The sequence below is a fragment of the Vombatus ursinus genome, unplaced genomic scaffold (genome assembly GCF_900497805.2).
Source record: "Vombatus ursinus unplaced genomic scaffold, bare-nosed wombat genome assembly UNPS02014779.1, whole genome shotgun sequence".
NCBI classification, from domain to species: domain Eukaryota; kingdom Metazoa; phylum Chordata; class Mammalia; order Diprotodontia; family Vombatidae; genus Vombatus; species Vombatus ursinus.
Window position 1 is genome coordinate 23,328,960 of NW_020954557.1, and position 13,059 is coordinate 23,342,018.

The 13,059-nt window shown below is 37.8% G+C and overlaps 1 protein-coding gene across 1 annotated transcript in view; it reads right to left on the bottom strand.

The window, feature by feature from the left end:
- Nucleotides 1–3,307: 3,307 nt before the first annotated feature.
- WDR75 (WD repeat domain 75) overlaps nucleotides 3,308–13,059 on the bottom strand; it is a 32,252-nt gene continuing 22,500 nt past the window's right edge. The window contains exons 14-21 of the mRNA XM_027866183.1: nucleotides 10,916–11,096; nucleotides 10,286–10,380; nucleotides 9,301–9,396; nucleotides 8,761–8,930; nucleotides 7,428–7,487; nucleotides 4,831–4,977; nucleotides 4,021–4,112; nucleotides 3,308–3,611 (exon numbers count right to left, since the gene is read on the bottom strand). Coding sequence (XP_027721984.1) covers nucleotides 3,404–3,611; nucleotides 4,021–4,112; nucleotides 4,831–4,977; nucleotides 7,428–7,487; nucleotides 8,761–8,930; nucleotides 9,301–9,396; nucleotides 10,286–10,380; nucleotides 10,916–11,096 — 1,049 coding nt within the window. The 3' untranslated portion in view covers nucleotides 3,308–3,403. The remainder of the gene's footprint in view (nucleotides 3,612–4,020; nucleotides 4,113–4,830; nucleotides 4,978–7,427; nucleotides 7,488–8,760; nucleotides 8,931–9,300; nucleotides 9,397–10,285; nucleotides 10,381–10,915; nucleotides 11,097–13,059) is intronic.

A 13,059-nucleotide genomic window follows, 5' to 3' on the forward strand; every position in this document is an offset into this window, starting at 1 on the left:
CGTGTCTTTATATGTATGTGGGATATACATATAAAGAAGTCACCATTGTATACTGATACACACACACACGCACACACATACACACACATCCTCCATATAAGAAAGAAGGTAATCGAACGGACTTTGGACTTGGAGTCAGGAAGATCTGAATTTGAATCTGGCCTCAGGCACTAGTTATGTGACCTGGGCAAGTCATGTAAACTCCCTGGATTCAGTTTCCTCTTTATAATGTGAAGGGTTGGATCTGATTTGACTTCTAAGGTCCCTTCTCAGTTCTAAATTTATGATCCTATGATCTCATGGCTCACATGTATATAAACTTGAGAGTTTTAAAGTGCTTATCTCTCAGCCACCCTGTGTAATAGGAGATAGAAACATTTTGTGTTCCTTTCGCAATAAATATAATGAGCTTCACTGAGGTCATGGCTTTTAGTTTTTCCAAACTATCCTCCCCCCAAAATAAAACCCCAAATCCAAACTCCCAACAGTTGTTCCACCACATCATCTGTATGTCTGATTCAACAAACATTAAGCATCTATTCAAGTGGTTAGCTTTTATTAAGCACAGCATTAAGCTAGCTGCCATGCTCTGCTTAAAGAGCATTTTTAAGAGCATTTTGCTCTTAAAGAGGAGGGAGAGATACAGCATGCACAGACAGTTATCTAAGACAAGAGAGACCGCTAGGAACTGGGGAGATCAGGGAAAGCTCATCAAGGTGACCCTGGAGCCGAGCCATGAAGGATTCTGAAAGCTGGAGATGAGGAAGAAGGCCTGGTGCATAGGATCTATAAATGTGCAGAGATGAGAGATGGAGTGTCAAGTTTAGGGAACAGGTAGTTGTCCAGTTTTACTGGAATGTAGAGTGGGTGGAGGAATGCAGTTAGAAAAAAGGCTGGAAAGGTGGCCTGGATCTAGCACATGAAAAACCTCAAATGCCAGACTGAAGAGTTAGTGTTTTATTCCAGACAACAGACAGTTGATGTAGGGAATAATATGGTCAGGTTGGGAAAGGCTATTTTCATAGCATTTGGATGATGGATTGGAGAGGGCAGAGATTGAATGCAGGGAAACCCATTAGGAGGCTATTATAATAATTCAGGCAAGAGATGGAGGGCCTGAACTGGGATGATAGCTATGTGAGTGGAGAGGAAACACACATGAGAAATTATGGAAGTATAATTAAATAGGACTTGGGAAGTGATTGGATATGAAGGGTGAGGGAGAGTGAAAAATAAAGGAAGACTGAGGTCACAAACCTGATGACTGCAGAAGTAGCGCCTTCCCCAGAAATAGTCAAGTTTGGAAGCAGGAAAGATTGGGATAAAGATGAGTCATTTTGAATTTCTGATTTTGAGATGCCAGTAAAGTTGGTAGAATGGAGTAGGATGAGATATACATATAAAGGAGTCATCTGCATTTAAATGCTAATTAAACCGAAGTATCATCGAGGGAGAAAGTTGAAGAGGCCCTAGGATAGTTCTTAGGGGGCAAGAGATGGATGATAATCAGGCAAAGGGGACAAAAAAACAATCAGAGAAGAGAATCAGGAGAGTTGACATTCGAGTCAGTATCTATGAGTATGTAGGAAGTTTATATTTATTTTCCTACATAGCAACTGCGATTAACTATTGAAGAGTAATACTTTAATGAATCTATTAACACTGATGTCTGTACTACCTCCAGTAGTATAGACTGTAATCCATTTGAACCTTATCCTGTATAATTCTTGCCCATGTCTTCCTTCTGGATCTACCCAAAGGATTCCTCAGACCTCAGACCATCAATCTTGCTTCTAATCCAGTCATCACAAACACTGTCTGAAGACCATCCATTTCCACCAAGCGCCAACCAACTGCCACTCACAGGGCAGATGTGCTGGCCTAGCTGAAGCACTGGGCACCCTAAAATAGATAGGAGGCAGTACATGCCAGGTAAGTTGACTCACCAGCACCATCACTTTGACCATCATCTCCGCTTGGGCCCTGAACCCAAGAGCTTTTGGAAGAATAACGCTTTCAGTTTGGTGGAAACAGCCATCACGCTTGGAAGCAGCCCCTGTGGCAATACCGCCTAGCAATGGTCCCTTCAGATGCTTTGGCCATATCTACTGATTCCCATAACAGAAAGTTCTTTCATTAAAGTCCCTGGCATTGTCAAATGGTCTAACATCAGAAACTGCTTTTATCAGCTGCACTGCCACTCTACCCTAAGATCCACAGGACTTCTCCATCTGGCTTACAGCTGAAATCTTTCATTTGCTGCCTTCTCCATCACAAAGTGAGCTCTTTGAGAGCAGAGACTGTTTCTCTTTTCAATTCATATTCCCAGGTTCAACACACAGTATACACTTAGCAAATACTTTATTCATTTGCTGGAGGTCTCCTTTTGGGTCTTTAACATTTAGCAGGCACACTTCAGCTCTTCATGTTAACACTCACTTTTGTGCTTCACAAGTGGTCCCAACTCCTTTTGGGTCATACATCTTCTTGACTTCATGCAAAGCTTCTTGAACATCACTCTCTATTGGTAAAACTGTATTAGTAAAATTCTCATCAAAATATGGGTGTTTCATGATTCTCAGATATCTGGAATCGTTAGAAGAGTCTTCAAGGCTACATTTTGATCTACCAAGTCAAATGCTCTTTTATAGTCAATGAACTAAACCAGAAGCCTTTATCTTCTGTATTGTTCAATAAGATGTAAGATGTAAGCTCCTTGACGGCACAGACTGTCTCATTTTTGTCTTTGCAATTCCAGTGCCTGGCAAAGTGATTGAGGTGAAGTGAACTTAATGTTTGTATGCTGTAGGGTAATGGTTCCAAACTCAAATAGAAACAGGAACCACTAATCTACATGTAAGAATCCCTGCAGGCTGCAGATTCTTAATTTTAAAATGTAATAGTTATTGTTTTATTATATTTTTATTATTTTGATAATATTTCTCGATTACATTTTAATCTAGTTTGGGTTGCAATCAGAAGCGTTGCTCATAGGTGGTGTGTTTGATAGCTTTGCTGTAAGGTATTGCTTGTACACGTTCTTTTAATTGCTTTTTATCCATCTCCTTTGTTTGGGAGGGGTGTGTGTGTGTGGGGGGGAGAACTGAAACCATTTTTGCTTTTTGCTAATCATTAATATCTTTCCTTCTTGTTGATTTGAAAATATCTGCCCTGACTACCTTAAAGAGTTGTAAGTATTAAAAGGCATGACATACACAAGATCACTTGAAAAAGGGTAATGTATTATAAAAACACAAGATGCTACTGTAACTTTTTTGAAAATGTCTATCTCTTAAAAAATACAGGCTGCCAAAATTTAGTATTTATTTTAGAAAAGGAATAACGTTAAGACAGACACAGCAGTACGATAAAAAAATAAAGTGCAAAGTCTCTTATTCTGTTGTTAAAGAGAACACATCCAGCTATAGTCCACTTTTCTAAGTTTCCGTAATTCTTTTTCTTGAGTTTTAGAAAGCTGAGGTATTATTTCATCCCCTGTAACTGTGTCATTTGTTGCATTCTGGATCTTTTCAGATAAATCATTTTCTTCATCTGAGTCATCAGTTGCTTTTTCATTTTCCATTTCTATATCATCCGGAATTTCCTCAGCACTACAACAAAACAAAATTATTCAGAGATACAAAATTATTACTATACAGTGACTTTTATAACACTCATCTTACTTATACAGCAACATATTACCAAAAAGATTTCTTAGCAATTACGTTTTATAAATTGGGTTTTGCTTCATGAATTTCTACAAAATATTTTAAATCACAATGAATTCTATTTAAGGTACACAGGAAATAATGGTTTTTCCTATAACTTGCATTCACCACATTAGTTTACAGTTTAATATGTTAATTTCTAAACTGCTTTAATTTTTAGCATAACAAAAACATACTGGCCAAATAACCTTATGAAGAAGAAAGCATCCAAACAGTTATAACAGCCATTATCATGTACGATTATACAAAACCACGAACTAGTAAGTGATTTATTTCAAGGCTTCTTACTTACCTCTTAGTACCTTTGGATATCAACAATGAATTAACAAACATGGAACACAGAAAAGAGGCAGATGGTAGTACATGGGCAGGAGTTTGAAGCAGCTAAATTTAAAAAAAAAAAAAAAGAAAAAAATTTTTTAATTTAAGTTTTGCTTTTGTTTTACTCAGAACTTTTCAATTCCTCATTTTACTAAGTGCTATTACCTTCACCTTCTATGTACCCTACCTAGTTACATTAAAGAAAGTATAGCAATAAATACTAGAATGAATGGTATGGAGAGAAGTAAAACCAAATAAATATACAATTATTTTTTCTATATGTCTCAAAGCAACACACAACTTGTCCTGATCTTTTCTGCTTTAAATCTGCAAGCTATGTAATTACTTAATTAGCATTATCTTAAAGGAACTAAGGCAGCATAGTACACTGCATACAGCACTAGACTTCTGAATCAGAAAGACAAGTTCCGCCTCTTTGCAGCTCTCTGACCTTGGGTAAGTCACCTTCCTTCCTCTAGGATTCATTCTCCTTATTTGTAAAACGGGGACAGGGGTTGAAATAGATATCTTTAATGTTGCCCCTCCCACCTTCTTCCAGCCCCAACATTCTCTGAATATTAAGAAACTAATTCTCCCCTGCAATGTCTCTACCTCCCCTCCTCTGCCCTCACTTCGAGGAGGCTTCACTTGACCAAAATGAAGACAGATTTCTCTTCAGGTTCTTAAATATTGAGCAGAGTAATAAGTTATTTAGAAAAGTAAAGTGGTCAAAAAACCATCACCTTCACTGTATGCAGTCTGACATTTTTATTGGTATTACCTCACTGATTGCTGGTATATCTTCTGCTGAAGGGTGATAGACGAGCTCATTCGCCATCATTTCATTTGGATTGGTTTCTTGCTGCCTTCTATGCTTTCCCATTAGGAAATAGAAGGGGGTTGTTGGAAGGCTTTCTTCTGCTATTAGCTGTAAGAAATGAAAGAGAGTGGTGGAGAGAAGGCTATTGTAAGGGTTGCAAAAGAATCTCCTAGAAAGTTACTGGGATTATTCTACTATAACCTCATACTGTACAATGGGGTCATCAGCTTGAGACTAAAGACAGCAGGTTATTTATTTGCTTAATCTAAAATACAGAGTATGAAATTTACTATTTTATAGGTGGCTACTGGACTAAAAAAAAAAAGAACCTAAGGGTATCTGCCTCAAGCCATATCTGAATAGTAGAAAGGCCCTTCCTTTCTCTAACTCCTGTGACACATATATATAAAATAGATGTCAAATCAAATCTAAGCAGAATTTGAACTTCTTCTTAGTTGCTGTGGCTCTTGGTCACGTCTTGCTAATTAGCAAGTATGCCCTGAGAATAGGAGAAAACAATGGCAAAACCAAGACCTGGAATACAAGTAGAGCTTAATCCACCAGGGTCCAGGATGAGAAGTGGACTTTTGGTTGACCCTGAGCTAGTTGTCTTGGCATGGTGCTAATTGGAGGCTTATTTGCTGTTGGCCTGGTCTTAGGTGCTTGTATATATAGTTAACAACAGGTACTATCACCCTTCAAATCTGATTAGCAGTCAGCCTACAAATATCAGCTGCAACTGGATTTGGGCCCTGGGGCAAATCCCCACCATTCTCTACCCTTTCAATCACTTCCACCTGAGCTCAGCATCCTCCTGATAAATTTTTTTTAACAATCCTATGTGAATATCTTTAAATCACAGCACCAAAATCCAAGGAATCCAAGGGTATGAATCCTAGAATCAAAACTGAAGGTCATCACAAAGGCAACAGAAATATAATGGGGTCAAAGCTTATGTGAAAAATGCAGGAATGACTGTAGAAGTGGAGTTGTCACAGGGCAAAAACGAAGAATAGATAAGTCCAAGTGTGCAATAGGGCTCAGAACATATTAAAAAAAAAAAACCTCAAGGAAAATTTCCAGTGCATGGGGAGTAGATCTCTCCTGAAGATTTGTAGAAGGACACAGATAAAAATCACAGACACAATCATGAAAAGATTGTGGTAGCATGACAGAAGTAGAAACAGTGCTGGAATTTTCTTGTCTTTGAATTTACTGTGATTGATTATAGGCAAGTGACTTATCTGCTCTTCCTGATTCTCAACTTCCTCATTTACTCACTCATTCATTCATTCTCAACAGGCACTGAATAAGTATTTACTATGTGCCGGGCACTGTGCTGAGCACTGGAAATATAAATACAAGTAGAAAGATAGTCTCATCTATAAAATGGGGATGGTAGCTCTAGTATTTTCTTAATAGGATGGTCATGAGGATCAAATGGGATACGGAGTATAAAGTACTCTGAACTAATTAAAGCACACTAACGATGTTACTTATTATTATTGTCATCTTCCTCCTCATCAGATTTGCACCTATGGTAGGAGTGCCCATATCATATAATTATGAATCCAGGCAAAGTATATTTTTAATTTTTACAACATCACTGGCTATAGCATAAATTTAAAATAACAAATATACTAAATATTAGCAGGTACATGTATTCTTTAGCCTTTCAACATTCCTTTGTATATAGTCTCAGAGGTGGTCACTGTATTGGATATATTTAATTACTTTCCTTTGTCATAAGGGAGGGTTCAATCTAGAGAGATCAGGAGCAGATTTTTCCCTTCTAAAATGACTGTGATATTATTGCAAAAAAGACAAAAATAAAATAGAAGGACATGGGCAACACATATTTTTTAAAAGTCTTTAAATATTCCTTAATGCAATGTGCTTGGAGCCATTTTTAATTTTTAAAAGGTATTTGAAGGGGTATGGGGGAGAGCTCAAGCAAGTCACTGCTTTTACTCCTTCCTTAATTCAATATGGCATACTAGATACAGGGCTGGACTTACTTACCTGGGATCTAAATCCAGGTCTTTCTCTAACTTTTGCTAGCTATGCAAGCACAGGTGAGTTAATTAGCCTCTCTGGCCTTTAGTTTCCCTCTCTTAAAAGAAGTGCTTGGACTGGATGAACTCTTTTCAATCCTTTCCAGTTTCGACACTATGAATAATTTTTGGAATGAGACTCACAGAACAGAGTAAGGTGCTGGGTTTGGGGTCAAGAGGGCCTGGGTTCCAATCCCTGGCTCAGTTACTTACTACTTGTGTGACTCTGGGTAAATAACTTCTCCAAGGGTTGAATTAGATGACTTAGCTTAAGAATTAGGATTTTATGATTCTATGCTAGGAAAGGTGAAGGAAAGAAAAAAATAAAAGCCTACATTCATTTATGAAGAAAAGGAATGCAGCTTTAAATTCAGAAATTGGCTATGCACAATATTTCATTATTTTTAGCTCTGTGCAAAGGGTCAGCTCATTGTTGAGATATAAGAGCCCCTTATTTTGTAGGGTCGCCTTCAGAATCTCAGCACCAGGGTGGATCTAACATACCTGTTTGCTTGATGGAGTAAGTTTCTCTTCTGGGGATTTTGTACTGAATGTCATTAAATCCTAAAAAGAGAAAAAACAGCAACAAAAGGTTGAGAAATGTCAGACAAAGCTATCATCTTTTGTGATATAGATTTCTTCATAGAAAGATAATAGTAGCAAATGGCCGGTGGTCTGCTGGAGTCAGGCAGACTTGGGTACAAGGCCTGCCTCTGATACATCCTAGCTGTGTGGTCCTAGATAAGGATCCACAGTTAATGCCCCAGGCAGCTCTCTAAGACTAGAAGATGATTTGCTTTCTACCCTGACAGTTACCCACACCAAAATCATAAATCTGAATCAAGAAAATAAAATAATGCAAGACTTTAAACATATTCAACCATTATTTTCAAGAATGTTAGAATGTCTCTTGGAAGACTCCATATAAAATTTAGTAAAACCAAACTGAAGGACAATACTTAGGTAATTATGGTTTAACCAATGTTGTTTTATTGGTTTATAGCATTGTCCACCCAAGCCTTATTCTGACACCTCGTGGCAGCACAAAGCTTAGTTAAACCTGGGCTGGTGAAGGCTGTGTCTGTGATGGAACTTCAGCTCTGGCAAGGCCAACAAGGGAGAGGGCAAGTCTGTGCCTTTGACCCGAGGATCAGCTGGGACAAGTCTGGAGAGACGCATCACTCAACTGGCCAAAAGTGATCAATTTTTTTTTCACTATAGAAATACACAAAGACTATTTACTACAGCCCTGAGGTGCTGCTCTTTGGGTAGGAAGTACTTACACTGATGAAATCAAGGACCCCTGAAATTTTTTACAGACTTTATGTCAATGTCAATGTCCTTTGCTTGCAATGTGTAGAATTACTATGACATTTAATAAAGTGTCCACACCTTGGCATGTGGGTTGCCTGGATTTTGATACTATGCATAAATTTCTTCCACATATAGTACTAGAGAACTATTCAGAACATGGAGCGGTTAAGTGACTTGTCTAGGGTCACACAGTATGTATCAGAAGTGGGATTTTAACTCAAATCTCCTTGGCTTCAAGGTTGGCCCCCCAGTCAGCATGCCACACTAAGCCTCCTATTAAGGAAAGCACTATACAAATGAGTTATTATTATAATTGTTAATTTATAACACAGGACAATTCAGAAAATAAAACTCCTTTTGGAAACTGAAAACTTTAATGAAATAAGTCGCTATGAGAGAGGACAGCTAATGGGTGCAAGGAGATACATCCTAATCAGTGCAAGCCTTCCACTATTTAGTTACCAATTAAAAATGAAGGTTGTTTTTTTTTTCACTTTAAAAAAAATCTCTAAGTGCTAGTTACCTGTGATTCATTTAAGAAGTAAAACTGGGACTTGTTTAGCCACTGGTAATCTTCTGAGATAAATGATTCAGGGACATCTCTTGGAACAAACACAGCACACTGGACTTTTTCTCTACAGATACTCTTTTGAATACACAATGGCCTTGGCTCACTAGGTTTAAATACAAATACTGAGGGGGAGAAAAGGAAACATGTTAACACTCTGAAAGGTAAAGTTAGTTTTAGGTAAGTACATATATTTTTTCATCAAAGAATTGCAAGGTATTCCAAACTTATGAACTGCTCCATAAAGTATATGTCCTAGTCCTTAATTATTTTCAGGAAAACATATAATTTTCTCAGAACCAAGTATGAATGCAGAGCCTTAAAATGTGCCTGGGGACCAGAAATCAGGAAAGGGAAGTGGTCTGTCTCAGGCAAATGAAGATTTGTTTTGAAGTTAAATCTAACTCAATTATCTCACAGGTTAAAAAAATAATCAAGTATTATCTCTATCTACTTTGATCACCATTTGCTAGTGAAGGAAGGCCTTGTACTTACAATCTGAACCTCCTGAGGACCAAGACACTGCAGCAATATTATCTGAATTGGGATCAGGCTCCAAAACTCTAACATTGAGTTGTACACTCCATTCCACTGTAAGAATAATCAGTCAGAAAGAAACTACTTAATTCTTAGTCTTACCAAACGATAAAAAAATGGACAATTTTTTGTCCAAAGTTCAGACGAATAAGTTTCCCAAACTTACAGTGACTTCAAACGAGGGAGAGAAGACAACATAAAAAGAATTAATATTTAACACTTCTATCTCAAGTATGTATATAGACTTAAATATTCTTTGGAATATTATGCTAGAAAGCCAAAAAAACAGGGCAGAGCTACAGAACACCCTCTATAACCTATTCCCACCTCATCAAACTGCCCCTGGTGACAAACAAATTTCATTGAACCAAAGTATATCAGTGGCAACTGTCTCACATATTTTTCTATTGGAGAGAGCAAGATGCGGTATAAAGAATACTATGGAGTTAGAGAATGTGAGTTTGTTTCTTAACTTTGTCCTTAACAAATTGTTGTTCAGTCACTTCAGTTGTGGTCCACTCTTCATGACCCTATTTGGAGTTTTCTTGGCAAAGATATCAGAGAGGTTTGTCATTTCCTTCTCATTTTACAGATAAAGAAACTGAGGCAAAAAGGGCTAAAGGACTTCACCAGGGTTACATAGCTAGTAAATGTCTGAGGCCAGATTTAAACTCAAGGAGATGACTTTCTGACTCTAGGCCCGGCATTCTATCCACTGAACCACCTAGATGTCCCCTTAACAAATATTCTGACACCTATAAAGGTGCAATACTTCAAAAGCTGGGGAATCTAGTTGGCTAGGAAAACAACAAAAACTGAGTGGCCCCTAGAGAATTAAAAGAGAATCTGGATGGTTTTTATAATTTCCAGAGTTCACTAGCAATTTCCTGTATGTTGTGAGCATTTTCTTTGGAAGTCATAATGAATTAGAAAAAGATCTTACATGCACAAGTGAGCAGGTTCCAACAGCACAGGAAACTCTTTTCAGTTGTACCCAGAAGGTATCTGCAACAAGTTTGTCTCCCAAAGCAAAGGTTCCTGGAGAAAAACAAAACCAAAAAAATACAGGAAATATGCACTCTTGCTTCTCATATTTTATAGTCCCTGGACTAGCTAGATTTACGTGAACTATAATTTTGAAGGGACACATGAAAACTCCATTGTTTACAACTATTCAAGTGGAAAATGGGTCATGGGATATGATAGCAAGATATATTCAGGTAATCCATTTTATTTCTTAAAATTGAAGTAGGTGACTTCTGGGGGGGAAAAGAATCAATTTTATATCTCACATTTGATCATATATTTCTATAGAGATTGCCCAAATCATCTGACAAATACAAGAACGAGATGAACTTATCACTGAATGTTTATTTAGCTAGAAAAAGAACATCTCTCACACTAAAACCTAACACAGAGCTCTTGCAGGTAGGAACAGAACTTCTGAGTTCCAAGTTCTGCTATATATTATCTTTGGAGTAAACACAGTAACAAATTTCTCTGGACAAAGATTTATTTCCAAATTTTAGAATGTCAATAAATACAACCACAGCTAACATTAAAGATTACTTACTTTATTTTCCCAGGACGTTGACAAAATGTACATTTAAGCTCCCAAGTAGCTGAATCCCATATTGTTATTATTTCCTCGAAACTAACTGCAAGCAAAGACTCATCTTCAGAGAAACAGCAATTTGTTGCTTGGTAATTGTGGTAACTGCCTACAAAATCACAGGTCCAGCCCACAGCTTGTTCTGTGAAAACAGTGAATGAAATTCTAATTGGCAAAACAGCACCATACATCATAATAACAAACCTGCATATTCACAAAACAGAAGTATTAATATAATATAAAAGATTACGTTACATAATGTGAATATAATTTACCATACTCAATATGTGTAATAAATACCGATGAAGAAGAGAAAATGTTGAAAAAAGAATTTTTAAATGGATTACATGATCTCAATGTTCCCTCCAAAGATGCAGATACAGTGTATGGAGGCCCATCAATCCTGTGTGATTACTGATCATGCCCTAAGTTTTCCACAGAAGTCAATTCAATGTACCAGAGTCCTTCCTCAGTTTCCCCTGGCATCACAAGAATACTAGTGGAGCATTGTGCCCCTTACCCCATGTGAACAAACATCTTATCCTCTCTTCTTAGCATCAACTTTCTTGGCAACAAATTAGTTTCTGGATTCTCAGTACAGGAGGAGCTAGGTTAGAGACTACAGCTGAGGACCTGAGGAGAAAAGGAGGTTTGAAACAGATGCCTTCTACTTCATTCTCATTTATGCTAACAACTGTTACTGTCTTTAAAAATGGAAATATACCCTGAAAAAACTTGAGTTGGTTCAACTGGGGATAAATCCATTAGTTACTAGTTTCCACACAGGCAAGGGCGTGAAGGGAAGGAGAAGGGAGAGGGGAGAAGGGAGAGTATTCCTTTTCCTAACATAGCCTTAACAATGCTGAATACTTTCCTCCATTACTGACTTATCCTGCTTATAAGCAAAATGGACTGATCTGAATTGTTAAATTGTATTTAGTCTTTTATTTTGCCCTTGTGCTCCCTCTGGTGGAAATGAACTGAAATGGAAAACAAACTCCAGAGTCCAGACAAAACTCCAAAAGATACTGTTTCTAAAAATGTAAAGCAGACTAAAACAAAAGCATTAAGACTTAAAAGACTATGCTTACCTAAAACAATCTGAACTCTATGAAAACAACCAACAGAAGAAAACAATGCTCAAAAATCTCAATCAATAAGCATATATTAGGTGCCTTCTACATGCTACTTACTGTACGAGGTGCTGGGCAAACAAATACAAAATTGAACTAGTCACTGTGATAAAGAATTTACAGTAGACAACATAAAACTATTTATGAAATATATAAAAAGCAAATGAAATTTTTTTGGGAGGAGGGGGGATTCATGAGGAGATGAGGAAAGGCTTCATTTTTTTGGGGGGGTGGCTAGGCAATGGGGTTAAGTGACTTGCCCAAGGTCACACAGCTAATAAGTGTTGTGTGTCTGAGGCTGGATTTGAACTCGGGTCCTCCTGAATCCAGGGCCGGTGCTCTATCCACTGCACCACTTAGCTGCCCCGAGGAAAAGCTTTATAAACAAAGTGGAGTGTGAACTGAGCTTTAGAGGAAACCAGGAATTTCAAGTACAGGGACAGCCAAGGAACAGAAATAAAGATGAGAGATGAAAGACTGTGTGTTAGGAACCAAAAGAAGAGCTGTCTGGCTGGATCACAGACTGTGTGAAGGGGGTAGTTGGAAAGCTAAATTGAAGTAATGTTGTGATGAGCTTTTAAGTGTCAAAGAGAGGAGCTTGTGTTTGGGCACGGGGTTAACAGGAGAGAAAGCCATTGGAGCTTAGCAGCTGAACGGAAAATGGATTCAAGAGAAGACAGCTGGGGCAGAGCAATCAACTAGAAGGCCAATGTGATATTCTAGGTAAGAGGGGATGAGGGCCTGAACTAGGGTGGCAGCTGAAAGGAGAGATGAGGGTATGTGGGAAGTAGAAACAGTAAGACTTGACAACTGACTGGCTGTGTTTGATGAGGAAGAATGAGGTAAGAAAGACTCTATGATTGCAAATCCAGGTGACTAGAAGGATGATGGCACCTTAGATACAGGGAAATCTAGAAGATGTGTAGAGTTTTTGGGGAAAGATATTAAGTTCTTTTTTTTTCTGGACATGCT